The sequence below is a fragment of the Falco biarmicus genome, chromosome 1, assembly GCF_023638135.1.
Source record: "Falco biarmicus isolate bFalBia1 chromosome 1, bFalBia1.pri, whole genome shotgun sequence".
Classification (NCBI taxonomy): Eukaryota; Metazoa; Chordata; class Aves; order Falconiformes; family Falconidae; genus Falco; species Falco biarmicus.
In genome coordinates, this window is record NC_079288.1 from 92,649,251 (window position 1) to 92,673,142 (window position 23,892).

Genomic DNA, 23,892 nt, shown 5'->3' on the forward strand with positions numbered 1-23,892 from the left:
CGTCTTATAAGGGTAATGAAAAATATACATTTTTATATATACAAACACACACTCAAATATAGAGATACTTTTTATAGATACACAAAAAATAAAAATAAAGCTTAATTTATATATAAAGATGTAAAAAAATAAGCTTAAAATTTCTCAACCACTACAAGATGACCAAACTAGTGTTCATTACCTTCCTTTTCCCAATTAATGCCAATAGGAAGCTGAGCAGCTTGTCCTCCCTTTCTAAAAGCTGTCCAAAAAATAAAGTAGGAGATTTACTTTTCTGGAATACTTAATCTTTCTCATGAGAGCTTCACACGAAACTTAGCTAATCCAAAATTTCCCTGCATAGGAGCAAAACCTAGGTATCATTTTACTTAGCGTTTTGCCTATGCTCAGTATTGACAAGAACATAATAAATAAAGATTAGAAAGAAAAACAGTTGAATATTTCCTTTTTAGAATATACACTTTAAACTACCTTTAACTAAAAAAAAAGGTAATAAATTAAGGTAATTGCGCTAAAAGCTGGCTCATTTACCTTCAAATAAACTGAGGTCTCTTCGTAGCCTTGGTCCATAAAGCCCTTCTAAAATACTTTCAAAACCTGGAGACAAAAGAAACATTTAAAACAGTAAATCAAAAGTTTCTTAAAAGAAATGAGATTCGAGAACACTGGCAACAAGTATTCTCAAATTCTGAGAGCAATTCCAAGGACTGTTACATTTATCACACAAATATTTACTCCTTCCACTACAGCACTATTCAACAGAATTAGAAGATAAATATAAGATAAGGCAACTGCCATCTGCACACAATCAGCCTATTAAGCCATGCCCCAACAACCTCATTAGACTTAAAATAACTACCACAGAATCTTAAAGGTGGGAGGATTAGCCTCACAGCTCTACACAAGTGAAGTAGTCTCTTTTGCACTGAGAAATAAAACAGGGGTTAGGGGGAAGCGAGAAAAAAAAAGGGGGGGGGGAAACTTCAAAATTGGAAACTTCTCATTTATGATCATCTGAAATTACATAATTTGAATAGTCTAATATTTATACAAATACAAAAATAAAGCTCATTTTGCTTCTGATATCCTCCATATCTGTACAAAAACATTTTAAATTTGAGGATTAGAGAAATCCAATTATTTTCCAGATTTACCAGCTAGTCTGTTCAGGTATTTGGCAAAAATCACATAGTGTAATAAGGGAGAAGAGACACAGAGCTAACCAAGTGATTAAAGAAGAGCAGCAAAAACATCAACAAAAAACCCCAGAAGAGATGTATAGCAACTGATGAAATATGGTGAGAATTTATATCAACATAACAGTAGTTTTGTTCAATATAGAAACAGCTTCCAAGTGCCCCTTCTTTTCTCCTTACAAATAATAAGCTTATTTTCAACTAAGAGGATAACTCCAAGCAGCATTTGAAGGTTCTTATTCTTCATACTTGAGACCTGCCTATATTAAAGATAAAGCTATTTTGTGGTACTTTGCAAGACTATTTTATATCACATAAAAGATACCAATATCAACTAACCAACCTCAAACAACATCATTCAGAATCATAAAATTTGCTCATCAGCTGTGACACTCTCTAAGGCAACACAACATAGTACTTTCAAAAAATGAAATTTACTTTTGGTTTAGATTGTATGTACCCTAGTATAATGAAGTATAAGGAACGGTATAATTTACCATTCCAGTCAGCACCCCAAACTTCCTTGTTTTTTGGGTGCCTACCTTCTTCCCCCTGCCCCAGGTCTGGAGGGTGTTACTTGTTTTTGCCTTTACTTTTGTACTTATACTGTCTGCTCCTGCCTATGCAAAAACATGAGCACACAAAAAACAGCCCTGCAATTTCCAAACAGGCTAATACGAGATGTATGGAAAAGATGGTGGTTAGCACACTGTGGATTTTTTCCCTGAGCAAAGGATACACCAACCCAATCCTCTGCTCGTTCACCAAACATTGTTCCATCCAACCCATCGAAAGTGATGTTTCTCTTACAAGTCCTCAGAACTTCCCCATTTTTACTTCCTCACCTTTGGATAATGAGTCCTTTCTTTTATAAGTAGGATTAGTTGTACAACCTAATGATGTAGAGAAAATATTTTTCTATCTGTATTCTAAAGTTTTCCCATACTACTTCCACGCTGTGCAGTTCTCTACAAAGTTCTTCCACTGCTTTTTAGCGGGATTGATACAATTTTAAATTAGCCTAAACAGGATGACAAATCTTTCTAGTAAAACTACTGATGAATATATGCTGGCATTGTTTCATTAAATGTAACCATCTGAACATGGGCATTTCAAGAAACCTTTGTTTTACCTCATGAGACAGTATGCATAAGTAAATGGCAGTAGTAGTTTTGGAACTCTTCAGAGCCTACAGATGCCAGTAAGAAATACACTTTTGCTTATACCTCTTGTGATGTACCAATAATAATAAATAATAATAATAAAAAAAATCACTCTAAGTCAATTTACAGAATTTTTTGTATCTCTTGGCGGCCAATTGCCTCCTTGATTCCAAACTACCCTTCAAAACTACTGTTTCTTGAGCCCTGACTCTTTCTAGCTACAAACTGAAAAGAAACATTGTTGGTTTTATTAATTTGCAATGCCCCAATCTGTCAAAATCCCTTTACCTCTATTAAATTTATGTTACTTGTTTTACTTCTCGTATCTTTATGTAAAAAAGATTTCTTCATTACTGACACCCTTTATGATCCAAGTCAGGTTTCTCCAACAGTCTTCATAAGGAGACATTTATGTTAGTCTCTTAATGCAATTAAAAGTTTCCACAGTTTGCTTTCCTGAACAAAGTTGTGAACAGTTCTTTTCCCTACATTAACTCTCCCCCCACCCCATGACCATCCTTTACCAAACCTATTGCTTTCCTCACTCAGGGCTAGGATGAGGACTCCCAGGACGCATGAAGCTGGAAGTTGTGACCTGCAGCAATAGGAAGGGGCTCTGTTTTTCCACTGGTAGCTATTCAGGTGCTGAAAAAGCATGCAGCCCAGGAAAGAGGTGAGAAGGAACAAGCACTGCCGGAAGCTAAGCCCGCTTCATGGGTCGCAGCCAACGTCACTAAAAGGAAGCAATGGGTGGCAGTAATTGCAAATTCCCAGTGGGATGAAGGTTTCTGCACAACAGCCAGACTGGCTGTCTTAAAAGCTCTGCTGCTTGGCTGTGGTCCAAGTGCTGCAGAGAAACTCTTACAACTCATCTGACCACTGCAATATTAGTCTTATGTACATGGCCACCATGATACTGCCGAAGGACATCTTCAGCTGATCAAAGCTAACTACAGGTGTCCAGGGAAAACAGTGAATGACACCTGAGCCCAAGTGCTGATCCAGGGGAAAGGCTCCGACAGGAGCAAACACATCCTGTGGATCAACATCTAACAACATGGCTGCAGGCAGAACTTCAACTCTTAAAGGCATTAAGATCCTCTGAGAAACTGAGAGTGCTTGAGAGAGATAAGACCCACTTGATAACGTAGATCATTATTGCCAACAGGCTTGTCTCATAAGGAGGGCTTCAAACTAGCTTTGCCAGGAAGTTGAGACTGAAGCCTAGAAAGCAAGAGAATGGCAGAGAGGGTAAATGCACAAGACAACTCAACAGTGAGGATCTTGCAGTCCCCCTGAAAAAGTGGCATAAGCAGGGACACATCTGAAGTAACTGTATATGAATGTATTCATCACAGGAATCAAACTGCAGAGCATAATAATTTTACTGTTGAGTACGTGGTATGGCAAGACAGTTCACACAACTGGAGAACTGCAGTGGATGGATACTGGCTTTTAAGAAAGGAGAAACTAGAAAGACAAGGACAGCATTTACACTTTATGCAAAAAACTTGAACAAATGGAGCGTGGAACAGGCTACAGGACAGATGAAAATCCATGGGTCAGGATCCAGGGGAACATCATGATGAACAGCTGTTACAGACTGTCCAAACAGAAGTAAGTAGACAAAGCCTTCCAACAAGAAAAAGTGCAGCACAATCACAGGCCTTAGCTCTCATGAAAAATACCATTCACCCTGACGTCTGCTGAGAATGCAACATGGTGTCACACAAGCAACCCAGGAGATTTCTATAGTGCTTGCAGGACAAACCTGACTGAGGTGGTGGACAAGCTCGATAGAGGTGGCACTCCGCTAGACCTGCTACTTATCAAGGAAGAACTGATCAGCGACCTGACAGTTAACAGTGGTCGTGGTCACAGCAGCCACTAGATGGAATTTAAGATCCCAAGGGAAGCGAGGAACCCGTGTAGCTGAATGATGGCTCTTTGCTTAGCGGTCTCTGACTTACACCCCTCACCCAGGAGGTGGGGTGCAAAGGAGTGCAGCAGTCCTACCTCTGGCTGTCTTGTCTAGACCAGAGAAGCCTTAAATAGGCCAAAGGCCTATAGCAAAGTTTTTCGTGGGTTATCCTACCGACTCTTTATAAAGTAAAAAAAAAACCACCACAATACAGGTAACAGTAATTGCCACAAACTGTTATTCTGTGAATTATCTCCAGCATGTTATCTGTCTACAGAAGTTCACTCAGATTTAAGAGAGTATTAAAACAGGATTATTAAAACAAAAGTAATTCTTCAGACTGCCTTCACAACTTTTAAATAAAGTCTTCTTCAGGAGAAACTACTGTTCAAGTGTTCATAGAACTTAATGATTTGTTTTCCATAATGTTTTATCACTGTAAACTATTTAGTGTCTGTCACATCTTAAAAGCCTATGTACATTAGGAAGTGTATGTTGCCACATATGAACAGTACAGGCTGTAAAATTATTTGTTATGAATAAAACAGAATAAAGATTAAATGGATACATTCCATGGAAGCTTCCCAGATTGTGCACTTTATACAGGCTTACAGAAGTATTCAGGAAAGACAGGAGGATTCTTCCTCACTGCATGACTACATACTGCTATAAAGTAGATGAAAAATAGCTGTAGCATGGGTATGTGTGATGAGAGCCTCTTCCATCCAGAAACTTGTAAATAGCTAAGATGCACCCGTCAGTGTGGAAATATTCCACGTTGCACCAAGCCTAAAGAAAAATCACAAGGCGCAGACCTAGAACTTTTAATACAAGTTGGCCTAGGTTAACTTTGAGCAAACATAGTAATTGAACAATTTTACAATACAAATTGAAGTCAAACAGGTTTAGCTATACATTAGCTATTGTTTTTTGAAAAGTTGTATGTCCATAATGTCTGAGACAAAAGTTATTTCAGCCTCACAGCTGATCCCAATTCAACACCTGCTCAAACTGCACCTCTCCTCATCCTTCCCTCCCCACATATTCTAGGTGATCACAACGGAGACTGCATATATGCTTTCAATAAGTCTGTTCAAATGACTCAGACTATGTGTTAGGAGAAAACCAAAGAAGAATAAATATGATGCAATAAATGCAAACTGACATTTGAGTACTGCTTTCAAATGCACCACTTGGCAGGTCTGAGGATAATAGAGGTAATTACAGTACAGTTGGGAAAAAGAACAGTAGTATATGTACAGGCTATATTAGAATGTTTTTGATAGGTTTGGTGTATGCTACATCATACTAATTACTTTATTCCCCTAGTCCTGTTTATGACCATACTAACTCCAGTATTTGTATCTTCTTTTGAAAAACAGTTCCATAAAAGCAGACATATTTCCATCCACCTTTGACTCTTCATTCCTTCACAAGTAGTCTTTTTTCCACTTCTATTTACATGTTTCTGTTTCAGAAGTAATCTGATTCTACAGCTTTAGCTACAAGGCTTTTTTAGTTGTTAAAAGTCACTACATTTGAGACATTTCACTAAAATTTGATCCTTTTTAGTAAAAAAAAAAAACAAAACAACAAAACCCAACTTTTTCTTTGCTCTACTCAGTTCTAGAACACAATACTACTAAATCTCAGTGAGGGGCCTTATAAAACTTAGGAAAAGTATAAATACAATTGATGCAGGGGCATATACAGATACTTGTCTAGTCACTTGTAACAGGGTAACTGGGGATCCATGTAACTAGCTGTCATGCTGCAGCCACTGAGTTTGTTTTTTGGGTTTTTGTTTTGTTGTTTCGGGTGGTTGTTTTTTCTTTTTTTTTGTCAGTGAAGGAAAACCCTATAATTCAAATTGTTATCACACCAATGACCTCACAATAATTCACCTAGAAAAACCCTTCACTTGTACTTGCTCCCCCTCCACAGGTCTGCTGCAGCTTTTTCCAGTTTAGGGAAGTATGAGCAGAGGAACTGATAAAAAGCTTTCAGTGCAAACTTTAATAAATTCACTTTTTGGTTTGATGTTTTTCCAAGCCATAAAGAGTGTTTTATTCATATCTCTGGATGCATACCAGAAATGGTAGATGAATGTTACTTATATAGACAGACAAAATTTAAATTGAAGAGGGAGATGCTTAACAATACCACTCATCCGATTCATATTTACTGCTCTATTTTTCATCTTAATGCTGAAAGGTTACCCATTAGAAGGCTTCATATTCCCTCATAAGTATGTCTTAAGGAATTTGGAAAATACCAGGTGTATGCAAATTAAGTTCTGCTTTTTCCCTTCTTCTCCAGCATACCCTCAGTTAAGCATAGGGTAAGACTGCTACACACCACTTTGAAGGACAAGCCAAGCATGTATATTTTTACTACAATGAAATGAGACTTTTAGCTTAAAGCCGTACAAGTCTCTGGAGGCACCACAGCAGAATCATAGGTCGGAATCTTCCCTCCACTTTGTGGCTTCCTATACCAAGAATCACATCTGAATTACAGTAGTTCAGGTTGGTTTACTGAAGTCCAAATCACTTGTTATTTAGCTTAAGTAAAATCAGGCCTTGCCCCTCCTCCTATTTAAAAGAAGGCTCTTAAGTAACATGCATCAGCAAGGAAGATTTATGTCTCCTCATTTTGGAGTTTATTCAATATTCTAAGCAGAGTAAATGGAATGAAAAGTTACAGTAGAAAAAACCTGCATGTTCTAAGCAGTGTGGAGTTTAGCCCATTAATGCCGCTTTTTAAATCAAAACTAATGTGAAAGTAGGTTCAGAATTACTGATTTCAATTCTTAGAGGATTGTAAAATTTAACAAATGGTCTTTAAAATGTAATTAGGAAAATCCAAAGAATAGGATTACATTTAATGAGATTGGGCACAGTACTGCCAGACACAGCATTAAAATGAAACTTCCTTTTTTATTTTTTAGTGTTCTATAATAGTAGTTAGTGTTACTTTATCTAGTTGTTAAAGAGACTCGATTACAATGAAAATTTCAGTTGCTGCTTCTGCATTTTCCTTTGACCACAGGAACACTGTCATCTAGTTTTCATATATTCACATTTTGAGGTGGTATTTCTTAATCAATGGGGACTATTACATAAGTTGGTTGTATGAGGAGCCTCAGAAACTAAGACCACATTGGAAAGAAACTATGGGCAAGTAAGGACCAAAAAACAACTCCTGCACACCCCAGTTTACTGCCCTAACCAACAGGCTGACCTCCTTAATTGCTAGCCTCCCTTGCCCCATATACTTTTATTTAAGTGGTAGTAACTTCATGGCGAGGTACAACACAAGTCTGGAGCTATAATTCACTGACATAACTGAAGTTAACATGAGAAGTAAGAATTTCCCTTCATATGTGAAAATATATAAGCGTTAAGACATCAAGCTTGGTTCTTCCAGAGCAATGACTTAAAAGACATTCCCCCCCCCGCCCCTTACAACTTTGCCCCCTTTCACTCAACTAAAAAGTGATCCCTTTGAAAAATAAGTGTAATTTGAAGAAACATTTTATATAAATGACAAACTTTACTTCTACTTCTCCCCATTCTACATAGTTTCACAACTGCATTATTTAATTTGGCTCAGTACAGAAGTGTATCTGAAGGAAGTTTTGTGGTTTGCGTTACAAAGTCAGCTATCTTGGATTTAAACAATCATACCACAGACAAAATTCAGCTTCATTAGTTCTGTCAAGCATTAGAACTGCTTTTATTATTTTTTGTAAACAAGTAACCCAGGCAGACAGAGCACCAAGTCTCTCAGTTTCTCTGAAAGGGAAACTGCTTCTATTCAAACACACTCTCAACAGTGCTTCAATATTTATTTTAAAATACAGGTGCAAGACTAGAAATCAGTAAAGGCAAAGAAGTCATCTGCCTTTTTTTACAAGTTATCCCTTTCATAAGAAAGGGACTTAGCGCTCATGTTCAGTCATCTTTTAGTTTCTAATCACATAGACTTACAGCCTTCTGAAGTATATACCCCCATTTTACAGGTGCTGCTTGCATGCTGCATTCCACCATATTTGACACTGCAGAAGGTCACTGGTTCTGCTGAAAAAGATGGTTATCTGCGTGTAAGTTTTGTGGGTTTTTGGTCTCCAAATAAACAAGTGGTCTCCAGCTTCCAAATGACAGGAAAAAAATTAATTGCATCAGAAACTCAAACCCCTTAAAAATATCTCTGTTTATTACTCAGACATCACCAAGTTCCTTTGATGCATCAGACCACTCAATTTAGAAAACATTTTAGCAGTTTTACATAGCACTAATTCAAAATTTTGAGAAGTATTACATAGTTATCTCAATCTTTTTCTTCATTACACCTAGTTAGCTTTATCCTACCATTAAGGATACAAGCAGCAACTCCCTTACAGCTTAGTAAAGGAGATATTCTTTAAAGACAACAGTTTTTTTCATTTTTATAAGAGTAGAGCATTTAACAGAGTAACTTAAATTAGATGTTAACATCTCCATCTGTTTCTTTTGCCTCTCCATTTCTTCCACAGGTCAGCAGCTGTCCTCTCTGCCCCCTGACCCACATACTGACAGCAATAGATGGATTCATAATCTTAGTCTTCTTTCTATATTAACATAATTCTCAAAGTAACAGGGATTTCATTGTTTTTCTGTTGTTTTGTTTTTAATCTGCTATAACAATTGGGAAAGGATTAACCAGGTTATGAAACCACTGAAGCACTAAGTTTAAAACAAAAACAACCCACAAACCCAAACACAAACGACAATCAAACACTCAAACAATCACCTTTTTGCCGTTTATACAAGCGGTAAGAAAAAAAAACCACTAACTTGCTGGGCAGAATACTCAAGATATAGGGCATCATGACAACAGAAACAAAGATTAAAAAAAATTTATTCAAATGTTGTATTTTCCTGGTTTTGATGTCACTACAGAATATGTATTCAGTAAAATATGTTACTTGATACAACGCTGGCCAGATTCTCAGGTAAAAAACTGCCCATTTTTCTTGCAGAATTCTTCGACGTAATTTAGGCTGGATTTTACATAGGGGAGTGGGGGTAGGGAGGGGGTTTCTGTTGAATATGTTGTCTAGCTTGAATCCACTTTTTGCTTATAACACTAAAAAAACCCAGTATTCTTGTAATACAAAGTTCTAAACATTTTACTTAATACACTCATTTTCTTTACCGTATTGATTCAGATCCCTGAGCAAACAGGAACCAACATACCAGAGATTCCAGTGTCAAAGGGAGGAAATCCTCTATTTAGACTCCAATACAAATTCCAAACCATAACTTAAAAAGATATTTGTCCTCTGCAAATCTTGACTCCAAGAATTAATGTAGTTGAAGACACTGCTTCTGCCACAAAGAAGAGACAGGGTGACCAAAAATGAAATGAGACTACAGAACAGCTTCAGTTCTAACTGGTTACTTTTCACTTCGGATAAAAATCCTTGTTTTCAACTCTCTACCCTGTGCTTGAGGGAATGCAGACAGTGATGAAATAGTTTCAAAAAATATATAGATCAAAAGGACTAGCTATAATATTAAACAGTTTTAAGCATCAAGCAGAATACAAAAACAGGAGTAATATTCCAGTGCTAGGAAGACTGACGTTGCCCACACCTCAGAGGCAAAACAAAAAGAGGAAATGTCCTGCCTCCCCCATCCAGTTGCTCAAAACTTTTGAAGAAAAGAGTGGCCAACGGGGGGGGGGGGGGGGGGGGGGGGGGGCGCGGGAAGAGAAAAAGGTTTGTGGGTTAAGACTGAGATTAGCATCAATTCTGAGTTCAGGTCCATTTTTCAAGTACTTATAAATCACAGTAAGAAAAATAAGGTTCAATAAAAAATGAAGCATCTCCACACTACAAAGTAATGTTCTACACCAGTAAGTAAGTGTCCTTACAGACTTGTAAACAGAAGAGCCCACATGACACCTCTTACTGTAGACAGACACTGTCAAAATTAAAATTAGAATTAATTTCTAATGTAGTATCAAGACACTGAGAAAGTTGTGCTATTTATAATTTAAAAGGTGTAAGGAAACCACTTCAGAAGTGACAGTGCTGCTCTGTGTATAGAGGGAAAGATGCTTTTAAGCAACAGTAACTAGAACTTAGTTTCTGTTCTCTCTAGAAAGTCTTCTTTCTTTGAAGAGTGATGTACTCACAGATGTCACACAGGGACATTTAGAGATGGAATTGGTGTGAGTATCAGTATTCTTCAAACACTGAAGCTTATCCTACTGCCTTTCTTTTTTCAAGATGCTACATCAAAAAGTTATCTAGATATGAACTGTTACTTAGAACAGTGCTGGTGATAGTTTGGGCCAGTTCATAGTTTGTGTCCTTAGAGAAGAAGAATCAGAGGGAGTAAGTCATGGTAAAAGAAGATCACATCCAGCTTAGAAAAATGCTCATGACTTCCTCATTTGGTATCAATTTAACTGTTTGACAACAGAAGAAGACTAATGCCCAAAACTAAAACTTGGGAACTGTCACTTTCAAAAGACCATGTGCCTGAAGCATGTGTTTGTTTCTTAACCATAACTTTAATATGCGTGAGGACTGAAAAGTTTGGCTATTTCACTTAAAATGTTTAGGTTTGCCAGACAAAGGCATCTTTTCTACATGAAGGTCTAGTCAGACGATCACTAAATCATCATAAAAAGTGAAGTCTGCAGCAAATCTGTAACGATGAATAGGTCACAACATTGCTTTACTATTAGGCAGCACCATACATCTTACCAGCATCTGGGAGAAAGTCTAGCAGCCAACTAATGAACAAATAGGTCTGGCACAGTTCCTGGATTATCAAAATCCAAGAATGTGAAGCTTTCTGCTAAGGTAGAGCTAGCTGAAAGCTGTTAAGAGAAAAACACAGTTATCAGAAAACGCCAGTTCAATGAGCCGAAAAAAATACTTAATTCAAATAATTCTGACCCTGATGGACTTTTGAGAAACTGAAGCTTAGGTTTCTGTATTACACCATGGGTCTACTGCAAACTAACGAAGTTCCAAACCTTCAGAAGCGTTCCATGCAACCGATGACCAACAGTGAGTTTAATAAGTAAGTGGAACTTAAGGAGATTCAGACTTCCATGGGAATTTTCAGGAGGTTTCTTTTCAATTATCATATCTGCATCATTCAACAAACCTGTCTACTCCCCACAAACTGCAAACCATCTTGAAATTATGAACATGAGAAGTCATTCTGATCTCCCAGTAGATCCAACTCCTTCCTATTCAGAGACTATTTGTTGGTCTCTATTATTTAAAGAAAAGTTTGAATGATTGAAATCTGCAACTAGACTGCACTAAAATGGTGGTCCCTGAAATCAATTGACACATTTCTTATCTGCTGAAGCTATAGAATCAAAGGCACCTTGTATCTAGATGCCAAATTGTAACAAGGTAAGTGAACTATCAACCCTACAAATTTCAGTGCTGCATTCTTTGAAGAATTTATTTCCAAACATATTAACACAAATACTGAAACCGGCTGATTATAAAATATTTTTAATAATCCTAGACATACCATAATTTTACCAATAAATGAGTGCAACATACCTTTAAACTAACAGTTCATTAAAGTTTGTCATGCTTACTTTTCTGCATTTTATAATACCTGTGCCATGTATTTTCTCCTTTAACTTACAGATTGTTTTTATGAATACCTAGGTTTTAAAAAAATTATAAATAAATAAACCAACAAAACCCCCTCAAACAGCCATCATTTTTGTATCCAGCCAAGACCTGGCTTGACAAATTAGACAAAATGTAGAGCTGCAACATGTCAACTAAGTCAACAAGAATTGGACATTTATCTATGTAAAAACTTCACTTGAAATAAAACTTACTAACCATGTCTCCTTTCCCTAAAAGATTTTCTAGAATTCAGGGTTAAAATTGCAAGTGTCTCAGATAATCCAGTTACATTGTAAGAACTCCAAATTTAGCTTAACTGTCATTTCAAATCAGTAAACAAGCTCAGTGCATAAAAGAAAAGATGACATTGCTCAAAGTAGGTAAGTAATGTATCTCAACTTACATGTCATGGACAACCAACCTGTAATCTACATTTTCTAAGCACACTTTTATTGAATTTACACAATACACTGAAAAGAATACACATGAGTTGCTAATTGTTTAACATTTGATCAAGAAGGCTGAATTCCCTTGTTTCCCACTGGAGATTGAAAAAGCAGAAATACGGAAACGGAAACTTTGCTTAATGTGAAGCTAAAATTTGTACTCTCATCAGATAAAAGATGTCAGATATAAGAATAGAACAGGAAAAAGAGTCTTCTGGTTTTGCTTTTAGCATTTGACACAATTCAAAGATTAAGCAGGTGTGTTTGGGTGGGGGTTTTTGTTTGTTTTTTAAAGCAATTAACAGACATCTGTACAAACTTTTGATAAAACTTCCTCCTAACCACTAACTGGCCCAAAACAAAGAACAAAATGGTAAGATTCACAGTATGAGACTTTGATTCTCATCTACTGTAGAACAGAATTCATATAGTATTCAAATGAAACCACGTCAGTTCTGAGAATTTATTGGGAGATAAATACATTAATAATATATGTATAGTAATGTTTTATAGAACATAATCAGAAGTTAATTACAGATTAGTTACAAAATTTATTATTCTATAAACACATTACTAACAACTGTCAATGTGACTTGGGGAGCAGGGGGTGGAACACCATAAGGGAAAAACAGACACGTATTTCAAGTACCTAGAGGCCAGACTCTGAATACTTTAGTCACGTAGAGAACAGACAACTGCTCTTACAGAAGGCGGGTGGGTTTAAACAGTAGGCTATCCTGTCTTAGAAACATGCTGTTCCTTCCGTATTCCAGCACTGGCTCTTCCTTAGCAGAAGCAAACATCCATTATTTCCAGACAGACATTGATTCTCAGTTCTAAATTTTTAAAATTTTTAAATTTTAAAATTAACTTTAAAAATAGTAAGAGATATCTCTTCATTTCATACTGTGCAAAAAAGGAAAAAAATCATGTCCCTATTTTGTTTCTTAACAAAAACTCAGTGCAAATTCTGTACTTAGTTTAAGCAGCTAAAAAAAAAAAAAAAAACAAAAAAAAAAAACGCCAACCAAAAAAAAGCATTTGAATCAGGAGTTTTAAGCCAAACAGCTACCAGGGGTCTGGGTGTTTTTTGGTGGTTTTTTTTTTTTTTGTTGGGTTTTTTTTGTGGCTTTTTTTGTTTGGTTGTTTTTTTGGTTTTGTTTTGGGGTTTTTTTTTGGGGGGTGGGGGGCGCAGGGTGTAGTTGGACCATGAATTTTACAATTAAGGTAAAATCTTTACCAGATTTCACTTTTCCATTGACAATCTAGTGAGTTTCTTTGACACAAGACAGCCATATCCTATTGCTTCCCCCAAGTCTCAAAGCAAGACAAAACAGGAAACTTCAGTACTTTAAGAAGGAAAAGTACCCTACAGATCAGCTTAAAGAAACAATTCAGAAAGACAACAGCAACCACTTAGGGAACCCAACTGAACTGCAAGGTCAAGAATACAGGAATAGGATTTCTTAAAAGAAAAGGGTGATTACAGTCTGTATTTCCAGTAAGAGGGAAACTCCTGCAGGAACCAGATAAAACTGTTCCAGCACTCTGGAAAACTTCATATGAAGTTACTTATCTGGTACCAAACTTCTTAATCAGTCTCATAGGTCAAGGTTACTCGTATGCCACACAGAGCAAAACAGCCTTTATCTGTAAGGCTGAGAATGAAGGAGGAGAAAATGCCAGAGTACCATTACAGACATACAACTGATGAAGCTGTTTAGTATCCGGTTCGTAACTGTTCTGTATGCCACATAGTCAGGTTAGTTGGTTGTTAAAGGGCAGGTGGAGAAGTACAGCACCACACAGAACAAAGGACAGTTAACAGCTCTTCAAATACACCATCCAAATGACTGCCAAGCAGCTACTCTTGCAGACAACAGTAGAAGAGGCTATTCTGGTTCTTCCCAGTTTGTGATGCTGGTGGTTGAATGAGGCAGGCAAGGTAAGCAGAGGGTGTGTAACCTGTTGTTCCTACCTAGGATGAGACCTGGAGAAAACAAGCAGTTGCTCTACTGCCTTTAAAACATTCTCTTTAATACCAATTTCCTCGAAGTTATTTGGTTCCTCAGAAGATTCTGAAAAGATGCCAAGATCTCCTCAGACAGTATGAAAGAGCCAGAAATGACTGACTAAACCAAGTACCAGCCCTCAAAATGCTACTGTATATGACAGCCTGAAGTAAGGGCCTGAGAAAGTTGGGCCAGCAAAAAAAACCCTTCCTGAACAACTGGACAATCATTCTTAAAGTCACCATTTAAGAGGCATATTCATCAAGTAAGACCACAGATTTCAATAACCAAAATAATCATACTAAAGCAATTTTACTCAGGACACACTACCATGGGTTTCTCACAGCTTTTTCTCCTGCAGTGTCACTGCACAAAGCATTGACTGGTTAGGTAAGAAATCCATGATCCCTCAAATTTTCAGTCCACTCCATAAAGGTTTGTGGAACAAATAGTGCTTGCCAGAGATGACAACAATAATTCAGACATGACTGATTTACAGACAAATGCTTCCTCAAAAACTCCTGATATTTTTTGGATTTACCAAATAGTTTACCTCCAGTGAAACCCCCATGTTTTGTTGAGAAGCCCTAGTTTTAAGAAAACACCCTGCTCTGTGCAAGCAGTGAGGTACTAAATGCAGAAGTATTCAAAACTCAATCTGCCATTGTTTCTGAGGACTGTGCACAAAAGTTGATCTAGGGTCACTGCTGAAGCGCAGTATTTCACATCAGCACTGAACTCAAGAGCTCTCTGGACACTTCCAACATTTCAAGAGAAGAACTCCCAACACCACAAGTTATAAATGGAGCATTTCTTATTAAATCCCATTTCCTTGGGGCACAACACACTTGTTCAGGAGTCAGGAGACTTAGACAAGGGTGCAGATGGGAAAGGCACCTAAGGAAAAAAATGGAAAGGCCCAAAATAATTTCTCAGCTCCATATCAGACAGCTGAGAGGACCGGATAGCATGGATGAGGAGTGCATGTTTTTGGACATGGCTATAGCAGACTGGTATCAAGTGCCTATGGGATATACATCTGTTAGAGTCAAGACACATATGAATTGGCATCTCAAGACAAAACTTTGTCAAGTCTGAGGGGAATTTGCACAATGCACATAAAACAAGCATAGAACTGAAAAAAAAGGAGGAAGACAACAAGTGATGCTGAAGAAGATGGTCCAGCCTGCAGAAGAGTTGTTAGACTATTTCCTTAGGGCTAAGTTTTACCTTGCTAAATACATTTTACCAACAATCAAAAGCAGCACACAAGTATACCTGAAGTTCTGACTGATTGCTTCAGCACAGACTACAATATAAGCCCCAAAGATACACACGACACCTCATTTCACATCTGATTATATGAAGTAAAATCACAGGACAACTATAAGCCATTAATTGAACAATTCCTCAGATTTAAGCATCAACAAAAAAAGGTGTGGCAAGACCTCAATTAGGACAGCTTTGAAACAAAGCCTCCTGAACCTCTTTATGGCAAAACTCTAAATATCATCATCAGGATTCTGAGCTTAAAAGCCAGGTACCACAACAGAGTAGAACACACAACAGTGGCAGAATTGCAAAATAAATAGCTAAGATGGTAGAAGTGAGTTTATAAACCAAATTTCTCCAACAGTCATTGTACTATAGCACTTCCAAGCTTGTTTTTAGTCAGTTAAATACTACCTGTGAGTTCTGTACAGTCCGATCTACAGAGGTCTTCATTTTCAACTCCTCAGGCTGAGCAGCTAACCCTTCTTTCTCTCCATTCCTTTTTTCCTCTCCCGTTTAACTCACCTTCCAGCTTAAGCTACAAGCTCCCAGCTTGTTGCCATGATGGTCCGCTACATTCTATACATTCTCTAGGACCTTCTCTCTGCCAAGCTAGTTCAGTTGATGCCAGGGAAGGAGCAGCCTCTCCTACTCCTCAGAAGGCCTACAGGACCCAGTCATAATATGATCAGTTTAAGGAGAAAATAAAACATCTTGTAATAACAGTCTCGTTGACAGGGACAAAAAAAAAAAATCAAAGTAACATGAAAAACTGAGAGGAACTTGAGATTCATACAACTGATTATGAAGAAGTCACTGACCTAATTACCTCAAGACCAGAGCACAGGAAAGGGGCAAAACTTAATGCCAATCAGCAATGGCGTATGCTTGCTTAGGTTATATGCTAAAGGCATACATGGCATGATAGAATAATTTAGGTTGGAAAAGACCCTTAGAGATCATTTGAGTCCAACTGTAAACCCAGCACTGCCAAGTCCACCAACTAAATGGTGTCTCTAAATGCCACATCTACATGTCTTTCAAATACCTCCAGGGATAGTGACTCAACCACTTCCCCGGCAGCTTGTTCCAGTGCTTGATAACCCTTCTAGGGGAGTTTTTCCTAATATCCAGTCTAAACCTCCCCTGGCACAACTTGAGTCCATCTCATAAACCAGCAAGTCAGAAAGCTCATAACTGGGCAAATAAAATACAAAGAACAGAATTACCAGATGCCTAAAGAATTATAATGTATTACTAAAGAGCCAACAAAACTTCTATAAAGGGAAGTTGTACTTCAAACACTACTGAGTTATTTGATGATGTCAGTAGGTATACAGACATGACACTAAGAGTAAATCAAGATTTTGAAATAGCATAATCTGACATCCATCTCCAAAAGCTTTAAAAACTTCCCAAATAACAGAGGTAAAGTCCTTGAGTAGATAAGTAATGGGTAAAACATGTAAGTAAACTGTTAGTTTTCACAGCAGGTCACAATCAAGAGTGTCCCTGGGTTGCCTTTGTTCTTCCACCCAAAGAGATGATCTAATGAAGTGACAATCCACTGCCCAGTACAGTCTAGTATTAGCAGCAAAGAAAATGAAGAGCATCAGTGGAACTTCAAAATATTGAGGTATCAAGGTGGCAAAATTGAGGAATATTACCAAGTACATATTAAGCTAAATAGTGGAGAAAGCAGATCTTCATATTACATAGACAGTAACGGGCTTTGAACTGACATCACTCAAGTTTTAGCTTGGGGTTCAAATACACAGTTCTGTGGAAGGCTGAGCTCTGTAAAGGGCATGTCAAATGCTTTGACGTCTTAAAGGAAGATCTCCTGCATTGCTTCCTGGTTTGACACCACAAATTCAAGATCACATCAGTGTGAATACACGCAGTTCTAGTTTTGCCACCTCAAGAAGAGAGCAGAACTAAGATGAAAGAAGAAAGGAGGGAAGAATGATCAAATTTAATAAACAGCTTCTCTACAAGGAACATGTAAGAACTCTTCGGTTTGGGAGATGGAAGAGATGGCCAAGGGAAGATAAATCAGGTCTTCATAAAAAAAAAAAAAATGGAAAAAATCTCAAACCCACATAAATAGGAAACATCTCTGCCATCCACTGCTTTTTTAAAGTAATGGCTTCATATGGTGCTTCTTGTTTTGGGACAAACAGAAGTCACATAATATAACCAGGGGACACCTGAGATACACTGAAGTTTTATGTTGCTTTGAAATAACACATCTATGCAGAATCAACAATAACTTATGGCAGAATAATCTAGTAGATTAGTTATAAAAAAACAAGAAAATGTTATTTCTCCCAAGGATCAAGACAAGTGTCAATGAAGGCTAGAAGATTTCATAAATACCATTATAATTTTTCCCTAGCAGTCCCCCACTGGCTGCAGACAGTAGATCCTAGACTAATCAGACTTGCTGTGATGTAGTAGAGCTGTTCTTATCTTATGATGCAAAGACAGATTATTATGACCCCCATTTAACATGGTCTAGACCATACTTTGTCTGAAATACTGTTTAGTATGACTCTCTAGAACCCATTCAAACTGAAACAGGAGGAAAGGGAAATACTCAAACAAATCACAAGAACAAAGTGCTTATTATAGCCTCTATTCCGCAACTGGGACTGTACCACAGTGCAGACAGTAAACTTTGGACAGTATATGCTATTAGCAGTCTGCACTAGCTTGTACATTTGTAGCTACATTTTTTTCACTTGTCTGTGAACTAGTAGTTTAAAATTCAAATCCACTACAGCAACTTTTGAGTGATTAGTGCTCATTATCCATTAACACTCAGGTTTTACTATGCTAAATAAGCAGTATCATCTGAATATATGGAAGGGGAAATGAGAAAAATAGAAGGGAAAACCCCTAAATGACAGCATTGCCACAATGCATAAAAACTGGGGATAAATTAAGGCTGGAAGTGTCCTAACTTCTAGTCAGAATCAGTTTGGGATCCATTTCCAAAATCAAACAATTAAGTCCTTCGAAACAGCTACCGATTAGCATGTGAAAAACCGATAACAAGGTAGCAGACTTCTGGACCTGGCAAGACTGCCAGAGACTGACATTTCCTGAATAAGGTGGTAGGAAGAAGCATACACCCCTCTTCCTCAAGCACCATGAGATAGGATACCTAGCAGCAGTTCATATAGAAAGAAACAGATGAAATTACACTTGGAGAAAGACATCATGACAATTTTCTGACCAAAAGATGGAAAGTATAGTTTGCCTTAGTGAGCATGTTTGTGGTGAAGATGCTCCATATAGAAACATACAAAAGTCAAAAGCTGAGAGAAAACTATTTGTGGAGACACAAAGTTGTCAAGATTGCTTTAATGTCACTGATGATAAAAGGTTTGGAAGCAAAGGCAAACAGGTGGTTTCAAGGAGAAATCAAAGACAGGAAACAACTGCTTATGAAAGTTGAAGGATGGAGAGATAGGGTGGTCCAGGAAGAATAAGAAAATTTAAGGAGTATGAACCAGAACCACACATAAGTCCGCAGTCACCGCATTATTTAGCTGGTAGCACAGCAAACTTTTGGAGACAAGAGTTTGGCGCAGTTAGCACTACAGCCCTTATACAGAGCAGTCTAAGGCAGCAGTAGATCCTATTTTTCTTCCCTCATCAGATGGCTAACACCAGAATGACCTACATCTGAACTACAGGTCACAAAGCAGGAGCCATTAGACAATCCTCCCCCATATTAAGATTAGGGGGCTTAATAGCTCCACTTGTGAAGATTTGACTTTACCTATTTAACTGGGCCTTGCTGTGGCATGCTCTCTGTTCCGTGAGCCAAACCGACAGCTGCAATCACAAGCTGGAGTCTTTTAAAGCAGTCTTCTATAATCTACATCATATACAGCAGCAATATTAGTTAACTGTTAATCAAAATATGTCCAGCAGTTTTGCACAAGTAGTAGTTTAACCTGGCATTATGAAACAGTGTAGTGCTTTTAGAACAGAAAATAAAACTTGTAAATAACATGTGCAAAGCTTTTTGACAGTAGTTATAAAAAGCAGCCACATATTCAACCCTGATTAATTACACTGCCCCCTGACCTATTAGTGGCTCAGCAGACTAGAAATGCACTAAAGTTAGTTTATAAAGCAGTGGAATTTTGACTGTGAAAACTACTATTCATATGTAATATTTTTAACTAGCCTTTAATTAAGATGATTTGAAGAAGCTGGGAACTGTGGAATGAGGAAAATAAATATTTATAATGTGAAAATTAAGCATTTTTGAAAGCAGTTGGTAGCATTTTAGAATAAAACATGTTGCAAAACAACATTTTTTTTCCAATGAACAGCTCTTCAAATGCGAGTAATCAATCCCCAGGTGCCACAAAAGCTAGGATGTCTTGTAATTGGAAAGCAGGACCCTAGCAAGTTATACAGAAACTGAAAGCTGAGGATCATAGTTAAAGCAGTCACAAATTCAGTAAGCTTTTGTTTACCAACAGACTATAAAAGAAAAATTCACATCTAGTGATACTTACTCAGCTCTCACTGCTACTATTCAACACATGCTGCTACAGAGATGCAAGCCTGGATGGATGTTGAGAACCAAACAATTAAAAGCAGTAACTTTATTTATAAAAAAGCAGAGACTCCAGAAGAATTTTGCAAAGAAGAAAACTTTATGTAAGAAGGGGTTAATCCAGCTGCTCAAGACTGCACAGGAAGCTGGTCTGTGCCAGAAATGGAAAGAAAAAGATGACAACCTTACACGTGGGTCTTTGATCTGCAGAGTCATGTGCTGCTGACCACAGCCCATAGAAAGAAATTCAGCCTCTACCCCCCAACGCATTTCTGCGGATTCAGAGTTGCCTGCTCTTTGTAATATGCCTTCTACAACCTTATAAACTCAAACAGATGAGCCATTACCATCCATCTTCCCTTCCCTGCTCTCTCCTCACCTCTTCCTGGCTTCTTTATGCCTTTAGTGGATGGAAGGATGAAGTGGTAGATTAGCAGTAGAAAAAAACAAACCAACTAACCACATAAAAAAAACCAAACCCACCTTGTCTGAGGGTGTAAAGTTGTTTTATGTATGGTAGCTAAATTTATAATGCCATCCTTTTTTCAGAAGTTTAATACTAGACATGTGAATCACACAAATTCAGTTCTGTTCCAACCTATCTTATGAAAGTTCCCTCCAAGCACACGGAAGAAAGCAAGGTTCAAGAATAACATAAAAGACAGCGGTCCTAACTGGGATGAAGAATTTTAGGTTAGCGAAGTCTATAAAGCTCTGGCTGACCTCTACATTTTACATAAAGACACCGAACATTAAAGGTTAGAATAACAGCCTTGTTTGAAGCCCTAATACTTGTGTCACATTCAGGAATAAGGGATCCATTGTAACTATCTATTCAAAACACTCATATAATACAGCTGAAAAGTAAAAAAGGTGAGGGCGGATAAGGGGAAGAGGTACTAATTTTTCTCACTTTAGCTATAGGTAGTACAAGCTTTGGCTACTTGCCAGTAGCTGAGGAATACAGCTCCTCAACAGCATACACTGATCTGATAAGTTCATCAGCATGACACATTCCTATTACACAACTACTAGTACTTATTACTATAGCAAGACAGTTCACTAGACTCAACTAACAGGAAACCAACCCAGAGCAACAACAACAAAATCACAGTAGCCGCCCTGCCCCCCCCCCCCCCCCCCCCCCAACTTAAACCAGAAGGGCCATTCATTGTTACATGAGACAAGTTCCAGTACAAAGGGAGAACAAATGGAAAGATGTTATTAAGAAGAGCAAGAGCACAGTACCACTCACAATCTTGATCAGGATGACGTTCATCCAACTTAGTTTTCACCTTACTTCAAACCCCCAAAAAACTGTTGCTAAAATAGGCAATTACTAAAAATCAGAAGCCTTGTTCTCTCCAGCAAAGCTACTTATACTTGACTCACAAGAAAAAGCAGGTACATAGTAAACCCGATTAGGAAACTGATCCAAGTTAAACTAGATCTGACCTTTTCTTTCCTATTCTTCCTCCTACCATGTTTTCCCTCCTGTTTTCTAGGTTAGCATTAAGCTAGAGTAGTTACACAGTCTAGTTTGTTGAACTGTTTAGTAAATGAATGCTCATACCAGCTGACGTAAATCATGAAGGTAGGCACAGTGAGTCCGGAAAGAAAATAAAATTGCGTTATGCATCAACAAAAAAAACCCCCGAAAGTTACCAACCTCAAGCATTAGCACACAGTTATTGAAAGCCCATTCAAAGAAAGGATTGAAACAGAGTTGCAGTGACACTATCTGTACTTCATTGTTTTAGTTTACACAAACTCCAGCTTAGGAAAATCTTAGTGCCTACAACGTAGGAAGGCTATCAGAGTTTAAATTTGTCAGCTCAACACCAGCCACATAAAAAAGTAAACAGCTACCATATAAGAATATACAGTAAGAAAGTTCAAGCTATGCCTAAAAACATTGACAAGGATTACAGTAGTTCCTGGAACACTTAAAAACTGAACTGCTTCCATATACTGGTATCTAGAAATAAGGAGCACCAAAACCATAATCAGAGGTGTTATCAACATTAATCAATATGTGTGTATCCATTTGCATGCCCTGCCACACATTTCAATTCTGAGAGCAAAGAACTCAAAGCATTGCTTGCACCCTGCAGTCCATGGATTAGTCTGTGTAGCAGGCAGTTTTGTCTTTCATAAAATTTTGCTCCATTCATCCTTACAATTGCAGGTTCACAAGAGATCAGTGAACTTGTACAGCATCTACTGCTAGATGCGCAGAACTTCCTCCCTTGCCTTTTAAACTAAGCCTCTGGGTATCATTAAGGTAACTTTTCTTGTACAGTTTTCCCAAGTAAAAATTTGTCTCAAGACTCAAACATAACATGTCCCTTCAAAAACACATGATGACAGCAGTAAGCAATTACTTCTTCCTGAGAGAATGAGTTGAAATGGATTGTGAAAGGATATGGAAAAGAAGCTGATTTAACACTATATATTTGAAACAAAGTTAATTCAACACAAGCCAAACAAACCCCATGTGTTTTCTCTTAATTCAGTCTGAGGACAGTTAATGTGACGCATACACTACAGCAACTTCCAATGACATTATACACATACTGGCAATTTTTCCTCTTTTGTCAACCTGCTTAATTTAGGGGAAACCAGGCTGGTATGTTTAGGGCTATGTTCCATTCTTGGCAGCTGACAGCATCATAGGCAGCTAAACCAATCCAATGGCTTATTTCTGCTATTACTCATCCTGCTTCTGTTTCACTGTCCCATCCCTGTCCTTGTGCTAGCATCAGCATCCATCTTTTCTGGGGAGGTAGGTTGGTTGGTTGGCTGTTTTTTGCAAACCCCTAACTCTTCTCAACAGACTGCTGACTGGCTACTGAGTTAAAGCAGATCAGACAGTGGTCCAATGAGTGCTGATGCAAGTATACAAGCAACAGGAACATGCAGTCAAGATTGTGATTTCTCCACTCTGGTAATAGTTCTGTGAGACATGATGATGCAAGATGGCACTTTAACGTATTCTTAAGATTGCAGTGCCATAATAAGTGTTCAGTGCTAATGTTGACTTGCACACCTGCCTCTGATACCAGTTTGAGCTATTCCTTTACATGATACCATCTTCACCCACTGCATCAAAAACTGTCTGTGAACCTGTGCTATGATTCTGATCTAGATTCAATTTCTGTTCTTCCAACACTTGCAGTAATGCCGAGATTACTTCCCTGATCTCTTTTACAACTGGAATCACTCCAAGAGTTTCACATCATAGCTCAACGCACGACAGATCCACAGGAACACTTTAAACCAGTATTACTACCCATCATACTGGATGATGGCACTGTGGTCACAGCAAGCTTGTTTGCCATTTCAAGAAGCCAGAGAGCCAAGGAAGCAAAAGAATTGAAAGCAAGTATAATTTTGAAATCATTCTTGCATACAGTCTGTTAATGGCTTGACAGGTAATAGAGCATTGAGCCATCAAAACAATCACTAGCAGATACACACATACATTATAGATGTATAGCAAAATAACTAGTTCTGCCACTACTATTGCAGCAACTGCAGAAAGTCACCCAAAACTGCCAGTAGTATTACAAAAAAAGTGACACTAAGCTGCTGCGAAGTACTTAGAGCCACAATGAAAGTGAGAACACTTCTGCTTATT

At 37.8% G+C, this 23,892-nt stretch overlaps 1 protein-coding gene across 10 annotated transcripts in view; it reads right to left on the reverse strand.

Moving 5' to 3' along the window:
• LCORL (ligand dependent nuclear receptor corepressor like) overlaps positions 1 to 23,892 on the reverse strand; it is an 85,628-nt gene that overhangs the window by 56,758 nt on the left and 4,978 nt on the right. For 6 of the 10 annotated variants that reach the window (XM_056348495.1, XM_056348486.1, XM_056348445.1 and 3 more), the window contains exon 2: positions 532 to 597. In XM_056348495.1, the coding sequence (XP_056204470.1) occupies positions 532 to 597 (66 nt within the window). Of the gene's footprint in view, positions 1 to 181; positions 242 to 531; positions 598 to 23,892 lie in introns of all 10 variants that reach the window. The other 4 variants (XM_056348429.1, XM_056348439.1, XM_056348462.1 and 1 more) reach the window with 1 other exon arrangement.